We start from the raw sequence: 26,530 nt of genomic DNA, 5'->3' as shown, positions 1-26,530 counted from the left end.
TGGCTCTCAGCCCTGGATGGGGAACCCCCATGACCACAGTTCTTGGACTGGGAAAAGAGGTGATAGGTACTATCTTTAAAACAGTAAAATAAGGGGGAAACCCAGTGCATTCTCTACAGATAGTGTGCACTCTTTTAAAATCTTAATTTCATTTACGTCAGTGTAAACCCATCTCCGGAGATTTCTCTAGAGTGAATTCTGCCTCCAAATAGGAGGCATCTGACAATTATCCACCAGTGTCCCAGTTTAGCTAAATTGGTTTTAAATTGGAACAACTTGTTACATGGAAGGGGGAGTTGAAGTGGGATGTAGTTTTGCCTGAGATACTATTAGATTTAAGCATTGAAATTCAAGGTCCCATCCTCTGGACACAGGCTGTCAGGCCCACAGAGCTGCCTTTTTGTTTTCCTCTTCTCCCTCTTCCTTTTTTTCTTCCTTTTGGTGAAAAGCATTTCAGCAGATGAAAAAATCTTAATTATATTTTATACAAAGAGGGCAAGAACACTCATAATTTGTTTTAACACAACAAGCACAACAAGGTGACATATAATCAAGCATTCCCAGACTGATGCATTAAAATGCTTTTCTGCCAACTCCTGCCCTGCATCTGTGATGTAAGAATTCTCCTTCATTATTCCTTTTTATTATTTTTCCATGCAGATCACTGTGACCCATGCCAATTTTTGTGAATGTAGATGGTAGTAGAAAGTCCTTTTCATCACAGCAAATCTTTTCCTTAAGCATATAAAAGGTTTGTTCAGTAAACAACCAAACAGAAAACATTCCTCAGTGAAGAAAGTACTACTACTGTGATTTATCTATACCAACCCAAAAAACAGTGCTAAAAATGTTCAAGGAAGCCAGTGAATCAACAGTACTTCTTTCTTCCAACAAGAGGCCCCTAGTAATTGGATGTCAGGGAACAGAGAGTGAAATAGGAATATTTTCGCATAAATTATAGTATAAGAAAAATAAACATACGTGTACCTATATACTGGCTGAACCTCATGCTCAGTATGAATGGCTTTCCCAGCTCTGGTGTTAACTGAAGAAAAAAGGACTGGATGGACTTTAGCAGTCCATCCAGTCCTGACTGCTAAAGTGTAGGAAACCTCTCTTCAACAGAACCAACTTCCAAATTGCAAAGCATTCCAGCTCCCCTAGATTAGGAAACAGTAGACTGGAAAATTGTAGGAGATTGGTTTCTACAGGCTCTCTCTTTACAACTGCAGTCTGTAACAAGACAGGCAGGGCTTGTTCTGCAAAGGAGCTCACCTGCAGCAAGTGTCCTGGAGCTGAGTGAGGATCTTCTATATGTTCCAATAGTAGCTCTCTAGCAAAAATCTGTGTGGTAAGTCTGGAATTCTGTCTTCCTCTCCATCCTCCTCCAATTTTTAGCATTATTATTGTTTTTGCTTAGACAACCAGCCTCAATATCATTAAGAAGACTAGAATCTTAGCTGTCTTTAATAAAAATATTATGTGTAGAGGAAAAAAATTGTCCAAGAAGTAATGAAATAACAAGGAATTACTATAAAAAACTCCTTATAATCAGATACTGCTTTTATCACATCATATGCATTAAACTTCTCTGAACTGATGTCCTTTTCATCCTAATGTACTAAATTAAATATCTGCTCCTTGTAGAATTTGATTCATCTAAACTAGATTAAAATCAAATCATGAACAAAATCAATTTCACTTAAAGTACAATAATCCCAGCCCACTAAGGCCCCCTTCTAGTAATCACAATAAATGCTGTCTCTATCACCATTGCCATCCCTTATTTTTCCCCCTAGCCTTTCACTGAATGTATAATTTTCATATCACATTATAAATTAGGACCTTGTATATCTTATTCATGTCTTATTAGAATAAGTTGGCCAGGAAGCCAGAGGCAAGACAAACTCATTCAAACATTCCTCCAGGGTTTTCAGGTCAAGTCATTTTTTAAATTGGGATTGGTATAAACCCCAAGGGATTTCTTGATTTAAGAAAGAACTACAAATATTTAAGCTGTCTTGGGGGGATTATTCTGACATTGGATCGTGGGATTACCTCCTACATAAGACTCAAAGGATTTGGACTGGTTCAGCATCTCGTCAGAAAACTGGGCAAAAATGCTTCTTACGTGAAGTTAATCAGATATTCAATCATTCCTCGCCCTAAGCATGTCAAAAGGTGGCAAACAAAGGGAGAGGAAAGCAGTTGCTTTGAGACGCACAGGAAACAAAAGCCGTCCTCAGACATACTGGAGCATTTTAGCTTTTTCATAAAGGAGAGCTATTCCTCTTGACAATGGGCCAAAATCTTGAAAAAATCAGCTACAAATGCCTTACTTACATGCCAGTCACCTCAGAGTTTGCCCCTTGAATTTGCAGATGATCACTACCAGCATAGTGGTATTTAATGAAATATTTTATTAATAATTAATAACACTTGACACTTCTATGACAGACCCCCACTTGCCTTGGAGCACTTTAGTCTAATAACGAAGTCTGACAACAATCTACAAAAACAGGAAGCTGTGATCGTAGCTGATGTAGTTGGAACTGTGAGAAGGTTTCAGGCAAACCCCCTCTGTTGCAGTCAGATCCTGGCTTTGACTCAGATCTGAGGCCAGGCTTGAATTGCAGTTGAAACCATCCTGTCAAAAACAGCACTTCAATAAATTCTCCGACCATCAAAAGTAAGTTTGAAAAATGTCACTCTCCCTTTAGTGATTTCCTTTTCTCTTTTCTTTTTTTCTCCTCCTAAAGCAGAAGTTAGAGGGGGAAAATGACAGGAATGAAACTTGTTCACTACTGCAACAATAAGAGGAACAATAGCCAGAAACATCCAGAAAAAATGGCTATATCTTCTTACTTGGATCTGCTAAATGCAAAGGGTCAATTCCAGACCATCATACTGAGAAAAATATTGCAAAGAAAAATGGATTTTTTAAAAGATGCAATATTGAAAGGAAATCAGAAATCACTCTCAGAAAGGGGCAATGGTATCTTTTCAAACATGGACCCAATCCTCTCAACTGAACTATTTTTACTTATAAATTTATTCAATAAATAAAGAGCATACCACAACCCAACCTCACATTTATTAATTGCCCAGTGTGGAAAACTGAAGGACAGGTATTTTTGTTTCCCTTCAGCTCATTCACTGGAGAATGAAGGACATGTCTTTCAAAGGTATATTCTTCATTCCTTTATCCAATCACAGCATCATCAAACACCTGTACTCTCTACCTGTGTAGCCTCACATATCTCCTGTCCAACATACTGAGCAAGCTTAGTTTAAAACTCCAGAGGTAGAAGATAAAGGTGACCAGACTGTAATAGTGTCTCTATTTCAAACACAGATTTTTTTCTGCATATGTTTAAGACAGCACAGGACTTGCACTGTACATAAAAAAGAGATTGTCTATGGTGGAGATTAAAAAGAAAAAAAAAAAAGAGAAAGAGAGAGAGAAAACCCCAATCCTAACTAAACTTGACAGGAAACTACTTGCCACTGCCTGATGAAGAGATTCCAGCAGCACTAACAACAAGCCCTGCTGATTGGGGTCAGACACTTTTCAAGCCCAAGGGAACAGTCTTTTCCAACTTCAATCACAACCTCATAACTCCCCTATAAATAAACATACCAAGGAACAAAAAAAACAAACAAAAAAAACAAAAACAAAAAAAAAAAAAAAGCAGAGGAAATTAGTAGTCACAATCCACATACATTAAACTGCAGTAATAATGTTTGTATTCTAGGAAGTCTGGAGAGAAGGAATTACTCTTCTTCACACAGATAAAACAAGATTTATTTAAAGTACGCTTATAACTTTGAATGGCTTCGTAATTTTGCATTATAAACACTAAACACCATAAGAAACTTCTAACTTTTTATACTCACAAAAGAAAAACTGTAATAGAATATCTCAGATGCTTAACTAACACAAAAATTAAAGTTCATTTTTAATGCTGAGTTGAGGTAAGATTTTGGTTCTTAGGATCCCAAGGACCTATTTTTTTCATTGAATCTGCCACTGAGTTTTCAAGCAATCTTTCTGTAAAACAGGAAAACATAAATCATGATAGTTAACCAACAAGTGTAACTTACTTCATGTTAGTCATATCCCAAAATACAGATAATTTCACAGGGGAGAGCAACACTGTTAATTCCTAGCACTGTGTGTCCTGAGGCAATCCTATATGAGGTCCTGGAGTGTGTGGAGGGGTCAGGAAGAAGATCTAAGATATTAGCAATAAGAGATTTCAATTTATGAATCATAAACAGTTGTATTAAATACTTATGAACGCAAATGTCTATGTGTCTTTTTCTTGTAAAGAATCTGTCACCAATTTAATCTTCTTAGGTATTTTATATGAATACGAAATATTCCTTTGGGCATCTTTAAGTCATCAAAGAAAAATGCATGCATACATTTCTGAACTTCTTTTTTGCTATTTAAAAATTAATCTGCATCCACAGCTATAGATCAGTTTCTAGATATAGAGAAAGTCTCAGTATCAAAATACCTGAAGGAATCTCTTGCAATAGAATTGCTGAGATTTAAAAAAAAACAAAAAAAATCACTTGGAATACCATTTTGGAATTCCATCCTATGGAGCACAAAAAAACCCCAAACCCAGAAACAGTTTAGTTAGCACAAGAGACACTCGCAATTTTCTTTCCACAAATGCCGTGACTGCTGGAAAGGAAGCACCCTAAGCATCGTGACATTATAGAAAGCAACCACTGGTAGAGAATCAGGACAACAGCCGGTTCATCATCCTAATGTGATGCAGGATTTAGTATGACTAACTTAGACTTGCAGGAAAAGGCATTTCACAGTCTTCTGCATAACCTCTCAATGCTCAGAGAGTCCTTTTAGTTAAAACTGTGGTGTAATTTTGTCTAACATTTATGTAGGCAATGAGTGAATTATGTTCTGTGTTCAGAACAAGTACTTAGCTATTCCTTTAGTGTTAACCCTTGTGGTGGTGGTATGACATCTGCCACAGGCTGTCTCTATAGTTAGAATATAAAACACACGGGTCAAGTAATGGCACACAATTATCAATACTCACTTGTTTAGTTGTGTCAAATAGCATCTCCCAAGTAGTGCTTATGTATTGCATGCGAAATGGGAGGACTCAGTGTGGGGGTCCCAGTTGTCAATTTCTCTGGGTCTGGATTGAAGGCACTTGAGACAGTAGTTCATGTTCAGACTCAAGTGTTTATTATTTCTTATCAGTAAAACAGTCTCACTACTGTGAGTTTGGCAGCTGTTCATTAGAAGGCACAAAATGGCTAACAATCTCTTGTTACAAGGTCTTTTAAGACTAAACTATGCAGTTAAGAACTGCCACCTAGATTATTTTCCCAAATAACTGATCCCAAAGAGCCCATAATGTGGACTTTTCTGCTCAATTATCAAAAGTCACCCAAACCCATGAAGAAGAAGGAAGAAGAAGCATGAAGAAGAAACCCAGGACGACACCCTGTGCCCTCCATCTTGCTTCCATCCACAACATGCTAAAATTCCCAAAACCTAAATTTCTCACCAAGTGATACACCTACATTACTCTCTATAATCTATTTCACACTTTTATGCATTCTAGTCTATCTTGAAGTCTAGGAAACTTTCTCCATTAATGAGGGTGAAAATCAGTGCTCCCCTGGGGTCAGGGCACCCCAGAGCAGAAAGAGAAATATTCTTGGTCCCTGGGCTCCCACAACCCAGTTGCAATTTCCACCTTGTTGTAAAAAGGCAGGCAATCCTCTTTTGGAGGACAATTAAAGAACGGGGGGAAATTTAGCCATAGGGCTGCAAACTATGCCTAAATAGTTGCATTGTCTGTGGGCCAAAGAATGGGCCTGAATGTTTTTTTTTTGTACTAATATAGTCCTAGCCAAAGGGAGAGAACATGTTTCTTTTAGGAAAAAAGTCAAACTAATTAATGCTATTCTGTTTTTCTGCCAATGTAGAAGCATAAAATTAGCATTCTGTAAACATTTTAGATGACATTATGTTTCCTCTGCAAAATCACATTTCTAATCTCTTCCAAACAAAAGTACAAGCCAACTCCTTGAAAGCAGGAAAACTTTCACCCTACTGAGCACCTAATTTATAAAAAAAAAAAAAAAAATCAATCCAAAATTAATATTGTTATAGATGAAACTTAAGCCTTTTTCCTAGTGCTTTCTTCTTCTGGGAATTAAACTTGAAAGGTTTAACCATTTCCTTATATCTGGATAGTCGCATTAGGCAGTTCCCCAATAGATCTCGTTGAATGCTTTCTCAGCAGTTTCCCTATCTGACATAACATTGCCAGAATGACACACAATGCTGCTCCATGAAAAGGGACGCTGCTTATTTTATCACATGCCAGCAAAAGCTGCCTCCTTTCACAGGAGGCTTGAGACATACTTTCTCTGGTACTGGTCTAACTTCACTGCTGCACGTCATGGTCTGCAGGCACTCTTCTAATCATAGTGCTAATTATCTCAGAATAAAATACTCCATGGTGACATATCTATCTGGAAACCAGTTGCAGGACTGTACATCTTGTTAGGTTGTCAGGCTCTTTTCACACTTTGATGTGCTGGAGCCTTGCAAAAGCCAGTAGCTGAACAGAGTTGCAGAAAGCAATCAATGGAAGAAGATGAGTGGATGCATATCCCACCCCTTGGATAGTGCCTCATGTAAGTAACCTCAGGCTGTAGAGCCTTCCAGCACACTGCCTCTCATTCTTCAGTCAAGTGATCCAAAAGGAGTAGTAGTCATACAATTTCTTTAATTCTTAAGCAAAAATCAGGAACAGGAAATGTTTTCTGTCCTTGCTATTTGTCCTTCATACAAGCATGTATACTGTGTCCTGGGCATGATTTCTAAGTGACAGGCTCTCTGCCCAGGTGAGAGGTTTCCTTTATCCCAAAAAAACTGTCAAGAAAGGATCCCAGAAGGAAGAACATTTTCTTTGAAGATGCAAAAGGCAGGGCTTTTAGCGAACTAGAAGCTTCAGTATATGAACATCCGTATGCATATACAGATGCAGTAGCATTGGAGGCTTTACCAGCAGATATTTTGGCACATGAGAACTTTGACACACTGGCATATACCAAGTTTCCAGATTTCATTCCCACCTAAGTGCTGAACATACCCACACAATCTATAATTTAAGTGGTTAAAGACTTATAGCCTAAAATGCTCAATGCAATTGTGGGGTATTTAAGCTATGGCTGACAGGCACCAAAGCCTAAGGAACTCAGTTTGCAAAAGCTCACAAGAATATTCCAAAATTCACTTGTGTATGACATGAATCAACTATGAGGACATTTGGAAATACAGCAATCATTTCCCAGTCCTGGCAAAGTAACGTGTTGGTAGCTACTCTGAGATTTTGCCAGGTATTTGAAATGTCTTGTGTCATGTCGAAGTAACTGACATTTCACATTTTTTTAGCAATTAATCTAAATTTATTAAAGGCAGCAAAGCAAGTGTTTTCATTAAAATATAGTCAGGACACATTTTAAAAATTTATACAATTAATTCTCATCACCTACAGTACAACCTTAAGTGAATTTTACGATTACTCTCTTACCATCTTTTAGTTTTAAGTTTATTTGATGTCTCCCTTTTATGAACACTATATGAAGCTGCTGGTTTCACACATTATACTCACATTTTAACACATGTAATCATGGTAACTGGCAGTTAAGTTTTTTTAATTGTTAGAATTACATTTTCAAAGAAATTTTAATCATTCTGAAAGTGTTTTCTCCAGCCCATTTACAAGACAAAGTTTTGATCTCTGCAATTGGAGATTGAATGAAATTCACTCATTTAATGAAATTGTTATTTCATTTAAAGGTAGCAACTTTATCTGCCACAACCTGCACAAGAACACAAATCACAAAAAATTTCACATTATGCAAATGCAAAAATATAAATGGTCTAGGAAGACCCTGCTTGAGCAGGGAGACTGAAGCAGATGACACATTGTGGTCCCTTTCAATGTTACCTATTCTGTGATTCTGTGAAATGTATTAAATTCCAAAGAGATTCTTATAGTAATAATGTTACAATAGTAGGGAAATTTAATGCAATCCTTTGCATTCAACTCCTTGCAAAATTCCCTCACATGTACATGATTTTTCTTTTTCAAGATGAGAACTCAGTTTTTCTGAGTTTCAGATGAGAACTTCAGTTTTGAAGGAATGTGGGCAGGGGCAACCCAGGCCTTTTCCCATATATCTGGTGTTGGAGAGCATCTTAGTCATCAGGTCAGCCACTACCAAACCACACATCCACACTTTATGAAAGTCATTTGGACAGAGCCTTTTCAAGGCATTAAACAAATGTTTGATTCTTGTGTAACCAGCCTAACTGGAAATTCAGAAAGGCCACAATGGCTTGTTTTCATTTGCAATGTTAAGATCTGTTTTGAACATGGCAATTTTAACCACAGCAACACACATCCAGAAGCATCCACTTTTGCTGTGTTACTGCTTGGATTTTCTCTGCTCTCACTGCCCTCCTCCAACCAGGCACAGCTGCCATGTGGATGACAGCTACAACTTAAATAAACAGAAAAAGGGAAAGGGGAAACAAGAAGTCAAAGAAATCTCAGCTTATAGCCTTGCCAGGCTTGTTCCCTTGCCTTTTGCTTTTCTCAGACTGGATAGAACTAGCAACTAATGGAGCCTGCAGAGAAAAGAGGAGTACAGGAAAGATGGGGGCACACTGGTCACTTAGGCCACCAGATACTTCTCTGTATAAAAATAAACAAACTCCACTGATGTTAAAATGCATCATAATTTATAAATTACAGCCCAAAATTAACTGCTTTGCTGCAGTCTGCTGGTACTGTGTTAGCTGTCAAGACTAAAACAACTATGTGCTCAAAAGATGTAAGACACTAGCTGTAGATTTAATGCTCACTCCAATTTGTTCCTACTCTGTCACATCTGAAGATGAGAATCTCCTCAAATTCCCTGTAAAGAATAACCACAGCATGCAACCCGGGGAGGGTCTCCCCAGAAAAACTGGCTCTAAAATGCAGGGCTGTCCTTAGGATGCCATTAAGCATAAGGCAGTGTCTTCATTTGCCTTCATGCATCAGTAGCTAACTCATTATTCTTTTGAGTAATTCCTCATATAGGAGAAAAAAAAAAAAATAAAGTGTAAATCCACATCACTGTGCAGCTGTGCTAGCAGTTCTTAGTGACTTAAAAAGAAGCATCATTGACAGGCTTTTAGAGGCAGCTGCATCCTGTCCTCTCAGCCTTAAGGCATTGCTCTGGGTAGGGCTAGCTCATGGGAAGGAAGAAAGGCTGCTGCTGAAAAAGCTGGGGATATAAAGTAACTAAATTACACGAGAAGTTTAGGAGGTGAAAGGGCACGAAAATTCAGAGAAAATGACGATCTACTGAGCAGATAAAATTGTTTTAATAGAAGAAGCCAGTCATAGTATTTGGAAAAAGTGGGATAAGAAAAATTATTTTGGAGCACTGTGTTATATCTCAAAATTGGACTTTCCACAAAAAACTTGGCTTATCATCTAAGATACCACTTGGTTATTTAAAACACATTTTAGTTCATCTATCTTTTCTATGTATAGCCAGCTCTTTATAGGAATCATGGAATGGTCTGGGTTGGAAGGGACCATGTAGTCCCTTCCAGTCTCACTGTCATAGGCAGGGAACCTTCCACGAGATCAGGTTACTCAAAACTCCATTCAGATAGGAATGGCTTTAAATAGAAATAAAACTCTACCAAATAATATATTAACCTCTACCTGTTGCTAAGTATTTCTGTGTTTATAGTAACTTGTGAATATTTATGCTAGGGAAAAAAAAATCTATTCCAACAGTCAGCTAAAAGTTGTCATTAAGCATTTGAAATTGGTAACCTTGCTAGAGATATACTCATAAAACATGACCTTTTATTTTTAGGTGAGTCTAGCAACAAATCATTGAATTATGAATAAATACAGCTTTGATATTTCCAACCTTTTTCCAACCCTTCTAGGCTAGATTTATTTCAGTGACTATTATAACACTACATTATTTGTTTACAGTAATTGAACTGAGCAATCAACACAAAAACAATGTGTTTGAGAGCTTCTCCACTTATGTTACAACAGTCATTTATTAAATTACACACAGATGTCATTCAACTCCTTGAAAGGACTGCCCTCAGGTTCAAGTCTGGATTACATGTATCCATTGGCATTCTATTATTAATCTTTCAGCCCTTTTTATTTCCTCTTACAATATCAAAATGGATTTTGAGTTTTCCATATTTCAAGAGAATTAATGTGGTTTTCTTTGGGATGGGGACCTGGGGGGTAAAACTGAATCATGATTAGAGAGCAAAGCATATTTCTGCTTCTAATTCAAAATCAGTCGGGGAATTTGACATCGTAACCTCATTTTCTGATTTCTCCCTTTCATTTTGTACTGCTGCAGTCCTTCATCAGCATGACACAGTTAAAACACTAATTTTGCTTTCCGACACATGCAAGTTTCTCCTCCTAACTATTATCACCTACCAAAACAAGAAGCTAAACTGAGCAGAGATGTCCAGACTGTAGCAACGTGAACTCAGAAGCAACCTGAGAAAATCAAAGATATTCCTCTTCCCTATTTCAGCTACTGGCAATCTATGTCAGTGAAGCTGCACTAACTAAAAAGCAATTGTCAAGGTTAGAAAAGACCTCCAAGAGCCTAGAGTCCAACTATTAACCTAGCTCTGCCATGTTCACCACTAAACCTAACCCCAAGCACACATCCCCACGTTTTTAACGCTTTCAGGGATGATGCTTCCTCTGCTTGCCTGGGCAGATTTTTTCAATGCCTGACCATCACTGAAGAAATTTTTCCTAATAGCAAAACTGAAACTCTCACAGTGCAACCTGAGACTATATACTCTTGTCCTATCACTTATCAGCTGTGAGAGGAGACTGACACCTACATGGCTACAACCTCCTTTCAGGTAGTTACAGAGAGCAATAAGGCCCTCCCTAAGTCTCCTTTTTTCCAAACTAAACAACCCCAGCTTTCATCAGCCACTTCTCATAAGACTTATGCTCTAACCCTTTCACCAACTCTGCTGCCCTTCTTTGGGCACACACCAGCACCTACACTCAAGAAGATCTGGAAATGTGAAGAAACTGTTGTAGTAAAAACCCAACTAGAGTTTTCAAAAGGTTCTGGAAAGGTTCTTATTGCACTGTTTAAGGAGTTCATCAGTGGTTACATGCAGAGATAGAGAATTGCAAAGGTAATTCTTTCTCTTTTGAGTTCTACTTCCCTTGGAGGATCCACTTCATACCAAAAGGTATAGTTAACTATTATAACCTGACATCCCCTGATTTGGCCAGTGGTTGCCATTTATGGACAAGGTGACACATTATAGTAGCAGAACTCTTACAAAAAACCTGACAGGTCTAATCACTTTTATTGTAATGTTGGATGGACAATCTTACTCTGATGGTCAAATGCCTCAATTTTTTTTTCCCCTCCATAAGTCGGCCATGAAGTTCTAGCTTGGCCCTGAAATGCAAACAGAACTTAGACATAATCTAACCCATACTGAGTAGTGGGACTCTAAGATAAGGTAGGATTGGAATCCATTTTTATGTCTGAGAAATCAGTGGCTTCCAGCTCTGAAATGCTAGTTGTGGATCTGTTCTAACATCAGGAAATAAATCCCTGATGACTTTTAACGACTAAAAATATAGAATAACTTTATTCCATCTAGTTTTTATAAACCAATTTAAAAAAAAAAAATCTTTACACTGCCCCCTTACACTCTAGAGGAAAGACATTTGTACAGGGTTACTGACTAAGCCCTAAAGGAAGAAGAAGATAACACTTCATGTTTCCTTAGGTAACCTAGGGTGACCTGAGGGTCTTGTAACTCCTTGAGAGGCAGCATCACCACAGCTTACCCCTGGGGATTAGTAAGCAGCCTGAAATATTGCAAATGTATTCAAAAACTTTCCAGAAGGAGAAATCTCTGCGAGGGCATAAAGACCCTCCTCACTGGGATATTATGCCTATTCCAAGCTTAAGTCATTGCAATGCCTTCAGCAACTGTAGCTCAAGCAGTTCATGTCCTCCACTCTCCCTCCCAGAAGTCTTTAGAAGACATTGAGTCATTTGTTTGTAAACCAATGTGTATGGACAGTATGGGACTAGGATGTATACTTAATAGCAGATTTGGTTTTTTTTCTTTAGGTAGATTAAATTTCATTCCTTTTTTTTCACCAGAATAAATTATGTAGGTTTAGAGAAGTAACAAGGGTTATGCATGCTGCAGCAGGTATCCAGCCATTTAAAAATAAAGAGCAACATTTCCAATTTGCAGTCCCAATGTGCATTGGCTCAGCCCTATGTTTTAACAGTGAGGGCTTTATTTTATTCTAGGCATTACTCTAAAAAAGAAAGAGTTTCTGTGTTTTAAATGTCCATTTACTCTCTTGTCACTTTCCTAGTAAGAGTGTTCTGGCACTGAGGTAATAATTTATACAGTGCAAAAGTGCTACTCTGGAAAACAAAATCAAGCCTACTGCACATTAAAAAACAGGACTTCAAAGAAAAAGAAGTTGAAAAAATTATTAGATAATTTTTAATAGTAAGAAAACCAGGAGACACCTGATTCATAAGATCAACTGACTATTCTGTGTCTGATACCAGGGATTATACAAAGAACCAGTCTTACTGGCCAGACTATTTATGGCTGTCAAGTAGCTCAGGAGTATATACCATAGCAAGTGATGCCCATGGAAGCGCTCTTACCCTTTCAGCAAGACCAGGAAATTCATGCCTGCGCACAGCCACCACCTTGATCTTAAGGATATAGTTATAAAGAAGATGTAGCTTCAATTTAGTTGGTTTGACTTGAGAGAAGACAAAGTCTTCTCAACCCAAAACAAGTCAAAACTATACAGGTCACTACAAGAGTCTCTTCAAGGCCCACTGGAAAAGCTTTGTCCCTTAGCAGGCTCTGCCATACATGTTTTCACATGGAATCAGCCTTTTGCTTCACTGCCACATGCACTCCAGCTCTCCCAAGCAGGAGTCCTTATCTCAAACTGTAAGCCTAGACGTATTATCAATCACATGCTCATAGTCTTTTTCAGTCCTTACATTTAAGGCATGCACTGAATCTGCCCCAGGGCATGTGCAAAGTAAGAAAACTAGATTTCTAGTATTTCCCAGCTGGCACATTAGTATAATGTTAAACCACTCTATTCCTGAGTCTACCTATGCAGCACAGAGGGAGTATAAAGCTTAATTAATTCATGTTTGTAGAGTGTGAGCTTCTCAATAGAAAGAGACTGTGCAAGTAGAAAGTACTACTATTAAATCAGGTATTGGGGGAAATGATCACACTTTGTGCACTGAAACCTGTTCCTCTGTTCTTTAAATAGCAAGAACGCAAGCAGCAACGTCAATGGAGACTGCATTCCTCACTGTACCTTAGTTTGTTCGTAAAGTTCAAGCCAAAAGGAATTCTCCTGATACCTGTTCTGGCACTTTGTACTGAAACCTGAGCTGCATCCACTCTTTGGAAGTGCAGACATTTCCTAGGTACTATGTGTGGTCTCTGTGGAGGATGAATCAGTTATCCTGATTACTTTCTGTTTACAGTCCCACCGACTGGAACTGGCATCTGCTACAAAATGCCAGTCTCTTGCTGAAAGCAAACTACTTCAGAGCAGATCCTGGGTTGGGGGATAAAATTACTTTGAGAGGTGATAAAAACAAGGCCAAAGAGAATGAAGAGAAGAAACCAGAAAAAGAAATCTCAGTATTAGCAGGATGATTATTACAACTTTCGTACAGATAGGTGCTTATGTAAAGAATTCTAAAATTAGTTAACACAGTCTGGTAATTTGCATCAGTGCCAAATATGCAGTTATTTTCCATGTTTGTTAATGTTATAATGATATTTCAAATAAACCGAGTATGGAAAAGTATATGAGATCCCAGTCATAATTTCAGAATTCTTGTTTGTGCTGAAAAAAAGTCACTTAATGTTCCTCACATAGGAAATAATAAGATGCATCTGTTTAGATTGATGAGAACAACCTGATATATTTTGCAGTGCTTCAGCAGAGGCTGCCACTTTTCAATTATGGCACTACCACAGGAAGCACAAAGGTGAGATCCTAAGTGTGAGCCTTATTAGTTACACTGTTAAAGGTGTGAAAGTGCAGTGAGGGTAGATGAGGACAATGACCACTTTATGCATTGTTATAGTGCTACTTCATGTCTTCATGTATCACCACTTCCTTTATCAGAGCACATCTCACTCATAAAAGGGGTTCCACCAAACACGAAAGGCAGTGAGCAAGAACAGAAAATCAAAGGGGAGTTTTACGCTGTTGTTTCCTTTCTCAGTTGCTAGCACCACTCAATAACATTGAGTCCACTTCAGCATTATATTGTCTTTTTTTTTTTACCCATTTCCTTTTCACTACAGACTCCATTTGTATCCGGAGCCTGAGGTGCAATGCCTTGGCATGTTGTTAAAAGCATTAGCATGAAGAAATCCCAAGGCAGTACTTCACTTGGATAGCATTTTTATAATTTCATCAACTGGACATCTCTTCTATGTTTGCTTGTCAGAGAAAGCAGGTGTGTGCATGTGTGTCTGCACCTATGTGTGTGTACATGTAATGAAGATGCTCAGCCAAAAATATCTATACTTTATGAGCTGCTAAAAATCTAGAAGCTATGGATGTTACATATAAAGAAAGCTAAGGCTTTATTGGCTACAACAATAGGGAGGGAAGGCAAGAACCATTCCAAATCTTCATGAAACTATATTCTTGAAGTTCATATTCCACATATGTCCAACACGCAACATCTAACTTTGGAAGATGATGTTTCTGCTCTACATTACAAAAAAGTATCAGACAATTCAGACCAATGCATACGGTAGAAAGCCTGTCAAATCCCCATTAACCTTCACAAAGAATTTTTACTTAGCCTTTCCAGACTCTGCACGTTACTTTGCAGACTTCCTTTCAGCTGTCATCTGAGCAAATGAGAGATACCAGAGAACTTCCCAAAAGAGAATTTTGAAAGAATTTATTGAAGTTGTGTTGTCTTGAGATAGAACTGGAACACTTTCTATTAGGAATTAGAGACAGATTTCAAGTATGATTGAGACACATGGTTTTCCACTGCTCATTTCCCCATACCTTAAAATACATATAGAGGGTGTTTCTTCATGATAGCCAGAGAAAAAATGTAATTTAAGGAAATTTCCCTGTGCCTGGAACTAAAGGAGTGTTACAAAGACCCTGGGAAGTGACTCCAACTTCCTCTCCCCAGCCAAGAATCCCACTAGGAGTGTCAGGGCTTTTTTTTTTCCATGGTTCACCAACCCTGATGAATGAGTGCAGCATAATCAAAAACTTATAGAAAAAAATGGGAGGGGTTTAATTACAAAAATAAACATTACCAAAGTAAGCAAAAAAGTAAACGGTTAGTTTAAACATAGAAAGCATCTATGTAGCAGTGTGGGAACTAAGGGATAACCCTTCTCACATTGCTATTTTGTGCTCTATTGGCTACACCACCTTTGGTGTATGTGCAGAATTTAAGAGCTAGTGCTTTAAACTGAAGACTTTGCATGCATTTAGGAGAATACAGAACTGCCAAAGCATGCCTCCAAAGTAACTGAATGAATGCATTGTTGCTGTATAAGCTTAGTAAACAGCAGGACATGCTTCTTACAAAAAAAGGAAGACAATAAAGAAGAGGAAAAAAATCCAAACAGGTAATGCAAAACAACTCCTTCTACCAAAGTTCCCTAAAGCAGCCAAAGTATTCAGAAGCCAGCCAGACCATTTAATTTCCTCTCACATAAATCACTCCAGGGTTTTTACAAAACAAAGAAAACAGTGAATATATAATTGTGTAACATTGTTTTAAAATTAAGGAAATTCAACAGTACAATAGCTGAACGAATAAAATATCAATTAGATTTGATTTTTTTTTCCAGCTTGTTTTTTTCTTGTTTATAAGCTAGTATTCACCAATATATGCTTGTGTTTTCATCTCTCTTACTAGAGGGTTCACACTGTCAGGAACAGAGTGGTTTTACAAAGGAAGAAGACAGATAGGCACATTTTCAAGGAAAAACAGTAAAAAAGTTTCCTGAGTGTCCTCATGAAAGTGATGGGAAAGTTTGCATATAATAATGAAAGAATTAATATATTCAGTCCTTCGCATACTCTATTGTCAAGATTTTCCACACATAATATCATGAAGAATTTTTCAATATAGCAACAGTTGCTGTAAAAGGGAAAGTGGAGAGGACACTATGGACGTAGAAAAAAGGAAATGCAGGTTAGACACTAAGGAAAAAAACATCTTGCTAAGAATAAGGATAATGATGCACTGAAAAGATTGCATAAAAAGAGACTGCTATTTTCCACCACTGGAAGTTTGGCTTTTTTTAGAAGTATATAAAAAATTTATCAGGAAGTCTTTATAGATGGTGAATCTGCTTTTTGGCAGACAGTTTTCTTGAATGGGTGATCTTTTCTGTCTTCTCCCAGAGAAAACCAAGAAAATATTAAAATACAAGAGAGGAGAGACAGGAGGGGAGAAAGCCATTTTAGTTCAGTAAACATTCCCATATTGTTCTAAATCATGACTCTTGAAGATGACTTGTCCATGATACATGATTCAGAACCTTCTCCAGAATTTATGTGGGAAAAATTTTAACCTATGTGCAAAAGCGTGGATGCTGTTACATTGAACAGAGTTATACTGCGGGATTCAAAAGGTCTGCATTCTACTGCTGATTCTGCCCCTGACCCAAAAGGTGATTCCAGTCACGAAACTCCACTTGACTCTTAATTTCACAGTACATAAAATAATATTGACATTCTTATTCATGTACTTCTATATCTTGGTGCAAAATCCCAAAAGAAAGCTACATATTATTCATTATATAGTTACTGTTGCCATGTTGCTATCACTAATATTAACAGTAATTATTTTAGACTTTTTTGGCTGAAACAACATTTTAATCAAGATAATCAAACATCTTTTTAAGAATGGAACACCCATGATGAAAGTTTATACTTGTCATTGTTCAATATTAAGATAATTTGAAAATATAACCATAACATCGCTGTCAGTTTAAGGATTTTATGAGTGTTTTTAACTTAACCTCAATGGCAGTGTAGTTTCCCCTTCAGAGGCATCATTCCATTCTAAATCTAAAAATTCAGAGTAATAGAGAAGTCATATGCATGCCATTTAATGATGAAACTAAAATCTTCCACAAAAATATGTCTTTGGACAACTTCATCTACTGGTCATTCACTCAACAACACTACTATTGCCAAGAAAATAATCACTGCTAGCAAATGATGAGACTGAAGGACAACCCCCTGTTAACTTTTGCAAATACTCCATGGATTAGTTTTATTCCTGGACAACTAGGACTAAACCTATTCCAAACTATATTTTAAACAAACTTTAGGAGTTAGAAGTATTCTCTAGAGGCATTTTTTCTGCACTCACATTCTTTGTAAACTAACAACTTTTAATAATATAGACATGGGTCATTCCATGACAGTTAGTTTATTTGGCATCAGTAATCCCAGGCACATTTAATTTCCTAGTGCATATCTTGCCAAGCAGCTTTTACATTAAATAATCTAATTTTTATTCTATCTTGAGCCAAAAAGAAAGCAAATGGTTTTATTTAGTAAAAGTTTGCTGCAGCTAATTGGGTCCTGTTTTATTTCCTGATCTACTGATTCTGTCCTTTAACTAAAAGATAGTTTGATGTGCAAAGATTTAGGCACCCTTGTATACTACCTAGTAGGTGCAACATCTTCACATCTGACATATCCACACACCTTACAATAATCTGTTAAGGCAATCCAATTAAATGGTTTATTTTACAAGGCCTACTGTTTTTTAAATGCATATCTACAGCACTTTTCAAGTCAATAAGCTGTAACTGGCTTCCCTTTAGTAAAAATTTCTCTTTCTAGCTGTACAAGAAATCTCAGAGAAAAAAAAAAATCAATCTTATTGCTTCAGAAAGGTGTCTACCACTTTTAATGATTAAAAGTTTACTGTACAAGGCCCAGCCCAGTGGTAAATCTGGTTTATTATGTTACCATTGTATCTCACAGTCAGGTAAAATTTGTAGCTTTTTAATAAAACAGTTTTGGCTTGGGACTACTCATTTGTAACACATGGTGACTTTTAACAAAATCTTATCCTTCCACAGTATTGAGATGTAAGTGAACTTACAGGTTCACTTTAAATAGGTAAGTGGTGGTCTTCATGAAATGAAGATGTAGTAGTTTAGATCTCATGAAATGACAAGTACACGGATTAATAACTAATGTATTATTAATACATATTTATTTCCTCTGCTGTATTCAGTTTTATAGCAGGATGCATAATTAATATACTATTTTAATCATGCTATAATAACAGAAGTCTCACAAAAGCAATACACAACTAGTTTTGTGCAGTTAGTGATGTCTAGTGGGAAGCATTTTCATGTCAACTATAAATAAATAATTAGAAAGATAAACAAAATGCATGTCACTGGCATTATTAAGGCAAAAGGTCTTTCTATAGTTTTGTTAAATACCAGCAAGAGACACTGTGGGGTTTTTTTTCTGTTGTTTGTTTTTAAACAAGCCACTTGAAAGAGAATAGATTGGAAAGACTCAGCCACTGAATTACTGCCCTGGCCTTCTTATAAGGTTTGATGTGCCTCAGTGGTTTATTTCTCATAAGCTGCTCACCCAGCAACGGGGAAAGCAAACTGACAAGAAAAATGGTTGGCAGAGGAAAAAAAAAAAAAAGGAGGGTGGAAAAAAGCATTGATTTCTCTAAATGGAGAATGCAAGCCTACATACTTGAACAACAAAATGCATGGGTAAACAAGAAAAAGCACTAGCCCCAGGACTGGCAGTCCACTGTAATTCATGATAAAGCAAATGCAAGCTTTTGGCATCTTTCTATGAAGACTGCTGTGCTTCTGCGCTTGTAATAGGACACCTCTGTAAAGATCTGCACTGAAGATCTAATGCATCTCCAAACTGAAATACCGCACTGCTTTCTCCCCATTGTCTACTGTTATTATTTAATTAAATATAAATAAAAAAATATAATGACCAGATTATATAAATACATCTACTTAGCATCAACTGTATCATTACCACATGATAAGAAATCTCTCTACTAAGAACAGATAGGAATTTTTTTATCTTATTAATTTCATAGGTCATTATTTTAAAAAAATCAATAGCATTCTAATACATTAAAATGACATTAGCAAGGTCCTTTAAAACCTCAAACCAGCAATAACCAGCAGATATTTTGTCCTTCCCAAAAGTAGTAACTCTTAGAAAATGCTCTGCTTCTTTCTATGTGAGATGTTGATATCTCTGTGTCTTACTGTATTCTGTCTTCATTATGGCTGTTTGGACTTTCACTTAAGTGCATGACACAGCATAACACAAAAATGAGTGTTGATTCCAGTGGACTGATGTAACAATGTTCATGTCCATGATGCAACCTCAGCAATGGTGAAAAGGTTGCAGAGTTCCTATATTCATGATCGACAAGAAAATTCTATTGATTATGATGTGGACAGTTCATCTGGCAGTTGTATGTACTTCTTTACATAGAGATGGTGATTCTGGTTAAGGGACAATAAAATAACCAAAAAAAAACCCCGAGAAGCCAAGATGAATCCCTACAAAGTCACTAAAGCATGGAAAGATAACGCAGAAATAAAGAGAAAGACTGTTTTGGGAAAAAGCATGAGCTAACAGGATAGCATAGCACAGCTTCATGCATTTCTTTACAAACAGCTGTGCCAAACACACAAACATCTGTATTTTTCACTTCAATCATAAATTGTCAGGTTTGAACATTGAGTTTCAGTGGCCAGGTACTTAATGTCTTTTACTATTATCTTGGTCTTTATTTTCTGTTCTTCATTATTTTCCACTGTGTCCATCATTCATGAACTTTTAAATTCCCCTCAAGCCTTTAATCACTACTTGTAAAATATGAATGTTCTTTTAACTTATATATTTCTTTTAAAATGGTAAATTTTCTCATTCTCATGGTCATGTCTGCTGCCATAATCAGTTGACAACAGAATGCATATTACTGTTAATTTTTTGTTCATTTTTTTAAATAAGAATTTTTCTTGGATTACCTGCATGGAATGGGATAGAATGATATAAAATTTTAAAGAGAAAGCTTCGAAAGATATACTTTTAAGAAAACATAGTATCACTTGGGACTGCCTGCATTTGGGATGGTTAAAAAGAATCAACTAAAAGTATAAATTAATGGAGAGAAATTAAAATACATTAAGCTTTATGTAGATGCTGTCATTCTGAATTAAAATGCCTTTATATTTTTTGTAATTTAATCCTGCCTTAAGCACTCCACTTTTCAATAAGTTTCCATATAGGGGCTTAATGGTCCTTAATTTTGCTGCATTAACCTCATACTTTTAGTTGTTCTCCCACATAGAATTGCTATAAGATATCTAACTACCACATTTGCTTGGTGACTGCACAGTTAGGAACATAGAAACCATGTCTAAGTGCTGCCATTTATAACAGCATTAATTTGAACCTCAAAACTATTAACACAGAACTATTAATGCAAAATATGGACCCTTCAAGTCTTCTTCCAAAAGCTGTAAAACCTTTTGAAACATTTATTGTTAAGAGAAAATCTCAAAACATTCTTCAAAATATGAAAATATTGTTGTTTCGATTCCTCTGAGGGAAGCAACAAAAATTCAGGGTGAAACCTATAAAGGAACTTCACATCATTCAGGTCTTCCGAAGTTTGTCACTTCCTGGGAAAATGCTCCAAAAGAAAGACACACCACTTTATATTCTAAATGTGTTTTGAATGAAACTGGCTGTGGTCACAATTACTTGCAGCTAAACTTACTGCTGCTTCTGTATTCAGTGCCTTTGCAGAGCACCAGTCCAGACCAGCTACTCAAGGGATTTCAGCACAGGGATGTTTACTCTGTAAATCCAAGTGGGATAAAGTGCAAGTTGGGCTGCTCTTCCAAGATAGAAATGCTTTAGAAAAAAAAAATCCTGACAAAATTCCTTAGGCTCATTTGGAAATTTGAAAAACGGAAACCTGCACCACCAAATGTCTAATTACAAAGAAAACCATGGAATATGTTAACAAGTGTGAGTAAAATGACTGCTAAACTGTTGAGAAGTTGATGATGGTATAGAGATGCTTTCCAGGCTTACTGAAAGCCAGTCCAGATTGAAAGAACAGTGCATTCTGGCATAGTTAGATCTCTCTCAGATTTTCTCTCAGGGAAAAGAAAAGAAATAAGGGGTTCAGTTCCACAAGCCAATGACAAGAACTAGCAGATATAATTGGCAGTGTCACCAGTGACTTCAGACCCATGAGCTGGCTGATTTGGGAATTGTAAGGCAGAGATTAGATAGGAGGAAATTTAGTCTAAAAAAAAAAACACACAAAACAAACAAACAAAAAAAAAAAACAAAAAGAAAAGAAGGAACAAGAATCAAACACATTAAAAGAAATGTGGGTTTGTTTGGGGGGGGGGGGGTTTGAGACTATTGAAGGAAAAAAAAAAAAAAAAGAAAATATTGCCTTAGATATGCAGAGGGCAACAAAAAGAAGAAAGATTACAGTAAGGTTATGGTCCCAGTAGGCAGGAGGGATAGTGAAGTTGTAAATGGAGACAGAAGGGAGGCAGAGGAGAGGGACTGAGGGGAGAGATAAGAAACAGTTTATGTTACAACAAATATAAATGTCACGCACTTCTCTTCCCCCCTTTCAGCTTAACAAGTGTTCTGCACTACAAGAAACATGGATGATATCAGGAAGGTAAGGTTTTCCCAAGGGACTACTGACATAGTAGAATTATTTCTTTTACCTCTCCAGCAATGACAAGTGCACTTCTATAAACAATGATCTGCTCTGAAATAATCTAATTTATGCTTTAATAATTCAGAGGTTTCAGAAGATATTTAACCAAGAAATATTTATTGTAGATGTTGAACTAAAAAATAAAAAACCAAAACCTCATAAAAAAACAAGTAAAGAAGCATTTTCACCTCCAAAGTTATGAATGGGAAGTAAATAGATACATCACTTCAGATTTACTGCATGAGCGTGCAAGAATGATACAAATATGTGCTTATACAGACAACAACCATTTTTGTATTTGTTGAACATTTTTGAACTTGAATGTTCAAGTGTACGCAAAAGCAATTTAATCTGCCCTTTTCCCCTTCCTCTTTCACTCTGGGCTCAGTTCACACTCCTCCTGACCTGCAGGTACTGGAGTTCATCTGACCCTACAGCATACTTACCTTGCTCAGCCAGAAGAAAAGTAATTAATACTTTTCAGTATGGTTTGTTATCTGTGGACCTGGCAAACAGCAACAGCTCACAAAAGTGAGACAGAGCAGAGGATGGGGACTTTGACCTGGGGACAAGGGAGAAGGTAATGCAAGGCATATTTTGCTGGTTATCCTGCCAGGCACTCTCAGCAGAGAGGATTCTTTTCTGTAAGTATCAAATGTGTGTTTGCAGTTCTGCGCTTGCACAGTTTAACTCTGTTTTTCCCCATTATAATTTTTTTCACTTACTCCAGAGTTGATCAGTATGTGCAAAGTATATTTGTGCACCAGTAACAGATTTCATTATGGTTCTGTGCTGTGTTTCAAATAAAGGTGAAATGCGAAGGATATTACCAGGTAGTTCTCAGTTCTAAAAACTGTTCTGTTGCTTTCCTTTTATTACTATTTCACAGTTTCTTTTTCCTTTCTCTTCTTTCAAAATCCAATAGCACAATCAGTGTATAAAGTTAGTATTGTTGAAATGAACATTTCTGTGATGCTTTTTGTTATAGCGATAGTTTTCTCTTGACTGATGTTTTCTACTAAGCAAGCAGAGAGAAACAAACCCAGTTTTTAAACTGCACCATGTAAAAATCAATCAAGAGGACAATAATGTTTCCAATGTTTTGAAAATTACATCACCTGTATCTGGAATTATTGTGTACTTACTGTATACACAGAACCATCAGTCTTTCTCTTCACTTTCAGGAGTTTCCCCCTCCCCAGCCCTTACAGCACTTTTACCTTGGAGTAGTTCTGTTAACATCCTTGATGTACAGGGAAATTTATCAAGGTAAGGTCATAGACAAGCATCATTCATTATGTTGCTTTAAAAAAGGGGATATCATCTACCACTCAAAATATTTTATTCTCAAATAATGCTGGTTCCTAAGTGTCATGTGAAAAAATGCAATCCATTATAACTGAAGGGGAAGTAGTGGAATCATGCAACATCGTGCAAAAGTGGCAGAGAAAAACTGGGACAGGAGGAAGTTATTTTGAATACTCTAATGACTGTCATCATTTGCAACGCAAGTCCCTCCTGCCCATAGGAGACTTCATTTTTGAATACTAAGAAGCTCACTCATGGGAGAGGTATCTTCATTTCAACCACGCTTCTATGTTCCTCCAAGATTCCATGTTCATTCAAGCACAGCACAGCTATGGCGGAAAGAGGACTTAATTTTCCTTTAGGAATCTGTCTGGTCCTGTGTCTGTTTGAAGTCATCTGTCACTCACAAACCTATGTGGTGATACTTTAAATTTTTGAAAGAAATGCCATCCTTTAGAAAACACACAGTTCAAAGAACCTCATGAATACTTTATTGGTCATTCAGGATTATTACTGAAATATACCCAAATAGAAATTTCAGAATAAGGAAACTATCATGTTCTAAATAAATGACAAATAATTATAATTACCAGCCAAGTTCCAACCTCCTACTGCACACAGGGGATAATCCTATACAATGTATTCCTTCCCAGGGGATGGGGTCACAAGCACCTCAACAAAAGTTTGCCTCAAAGACAAGAATTCTCCCACAGTTAATGGAAGCATGTACCAAGATATGACATCCCTGGAATTCTGAATTCCTACCTGTTAAAGAGTTTATATGTCTGTATCCTGCCCTTTCCTAACAGATCACTTCCAAATTCAAAGAAATTTAATACCTTTTGCACAACTTCAGACTACCTCTTAAATTCAGTTATTGTCTACACCTATGCAGACATCTGAGAAAAGGTCAGACAGACAGATTTCTCCCAGACACATTGTATACACCAAAGCATGCTGCAAAATTATTCTGTATTTAGTTCTTAAAGTTGATTATTTAAACAATGTTAAATCCCTGGGAGTCGTAATTCATTTGGAAGGGAGTTAAGTTAAACCAAATCAAGGCAATTTTTATTTTGAATGAACATCTATATAAGGACTTAATTAGGTTTAAATAATCCACTTCAGATTCGTTTTTACAGATTAATTGTCCTGAACATGGCCATGTAAATAAGCTTCTAGTGAACTAAATGTAATTTCAGTAAATTATTACCAAAAACTGATTCAGTTGCAAACAGGGACTGTGTTTTGGTATGTATTTTCTTGTTAAACTTTGACTATCAGGAAACATCACACAGAAAACATGGCACTAATCTATTTAAAAGTCACTAGTAAACTGACTGGCTTTTTTTTTAATGAGGTGGTATTTTTTTTTAAAAGATGTGTTATTTAAAATAATGTTACAGAAGAACTGTCACAACAAAAGGAGGTGTGTAAGTTTTTGCAGCTGACATTTATATTTTTTTTTCTTTTTGTGCTGTAAAATGCTATCTAGACAATAAATGAGGAACATGATGAGACAGCTGTGCACAGCAAAAGTCCTAGTGCTTGTTAAAGTAGCAAAAAGCCAGGCCCAAAACAAAAATAAAGTTACACCTGGCTATACTCAAGTAGAGACATTTTGAACATGAAGCTTTAATTTAAATTAATTTAATTTAAACTGAGTGTATTAATATTTGGAGAAAAACACAAAGGTAAAGGAATGAGATTGAAAGGTTCCTCATTCATATAAGAACTGTTTCTTTGTCTGCATGGGAGTATCATAACCTCACTCTTTTGGAAGCAGAAGAGGGTAATGAATGTGCCCTTAATATCCAGTTCTATCATAGCTTTCTAAGTTTAATTTGAGGCAATTCCTGTACCTCACTTTCCCAATATCTAAACTGCAGCTAACTACTGAATTCCTTTACAAAGTACACTCAAATTTATGGTTGAAAAGCATTTAAGAAAGAGAGAGTACTGTATTATTATTTTAGTAATAAGGATGAAACACTGACACAATTATATAACCAACAGATATGTGCTCAAACTTCTAGCACAGGAAAAATCATACAAAACGATAAAAAGTGCAAACAGATACATTTAAAACAGACGCCTAAAATCATAAAACCTCTTACCTGTCTGAAAAGCAATGAACTTAATACTTCTTCTGGATTTCAGAAAAATGCATTACAGAAAAGTTGAAAAGGGAAAAGGACCAGGGGGTTAAGGAAATTATGTTCCCGTCACATGAACGGATGATAAATATATAAATACTACAGCATTCACCTCCAACTGACTGCTTGGAAACTGATGAAACATTATAAACACAAAGGTCATTGCAGTCAAGAAATGAGGTGGATTCCCAAGACAGAGTCAATAAACATAAAAAAAACCCTCAGTAGTGAAATAAAGAGCTGTAACATAAAACTTCTCTCAAAATAATTGTCTTTGTTGCTGAGCTGGCTTTATTCAAATCTAACAACAGGCAAATTTACATGTATGGGGCAAAGGCTAGGACACGTAATGACCAGTGTCTGCGAGGAGAGAGTTCAGCACTTTCCATCCTTCACCACCCCAAAACAACTGTCAGACAAAGAAAATAAAATAATTAATCTGAACTCGAGAATAATGTGTATTATCACAGGTTTAATGTTATGAGCACCTTCAGTGATCTCTAATGACAAAGTCCTAAGACAATCTTATACATATATTTTATTTTTACCCAACAGAGTAAAGGTCACCTTGAGTTACAACAATGGATTTTTGGAGCTGCTTCCTTAAATCTTAAAGCTGTCAAAAAAAGTGCTTTCCACGTTATTTTATTCTACATTATTCTATTTTTTTCTTTATTTTTAAGAGACACTAACATCCTTACATTAATACTGCGAAACACAAATTTCTCTGGGAAGAAAGAAAGGCTATCATCACCATGGTCCCTAGGCCATCAGCATCCATCATTACATTTTACATTACTTGATGATTGAAGACTTTGAGGGCAGGGGATGCAGGCAGGAAAGTGGGAGTAAATACAGAGTTACAGTTTCATTCAAAATTTATAGTAAAATTAATTTCCCTGATCTCCTGGCCCACAGCCCCATGTCTTCTCTCAAGCAGAGGTGTGATTTGGCCTGGTTTGGCCTCTGTCTAACCTACACAAACAGTTTATGTCTGAAGCTCAGTAAAGAACAAGCTTCAGCAGAACTGCAATTACTGACATACACCCATAATATTTCTGCAATAAAAGCATATTCTGCCATTTCCTCCTCCAGTATTTCAAAACAATCTA

At 36.7% G+C, this 26,530-nt stretch overlaps 1 protein-coding gene across 8 annotated transcripts in view; it reads right to left on the bottom strand.

Moving 5' to 3' along the window:
* The window catches only part of PCDH9 (protocadherin 9), a 669,079-nt gene that overhangs the window by 527,584 nt on the left and 114,965 nt on the right, over positions 1 to 26,530 (bottom strand). The window contains exon 5 of one of the 8 annotated variants that reach the window (XM_041487648.1): positions 16,674 to 16,685. The exons of the other annotated variants lie outside the window; for them this stretch is intronic. Coding sequence (XP_041343582.1) covers positions 16,674 to 16,685 — 12 coding nt within the window. The remainder of the gene's footprint in view (positions 1 to 16,673; positions 16,686 to 26,530) is intronic. 8 annotated transcript variants of the gene reach the window in all.

This window comes from Pyrgilauda ruficollis, unplaced genomic scaffold, assembly GCF_017590135.1.
Source record: "Pyrgilauda ruficollis isolate IOZ18807 unplaced genomic scaffold, ASM1759013v1 scaffold82, whole genome shotgun sequence".
Lineage (NCBI taxonomy): Eukaryota > Metazoa > Chordata > Aves > Passeriformes > Passeridae > Pyrgilauda > Pyrgilauda ruficollis.
The sequence above is the reverse complement of the archived record's forward strand: the minus strand, read 5'-3'. Positions and strand labels throughout refer to the sequence as shown.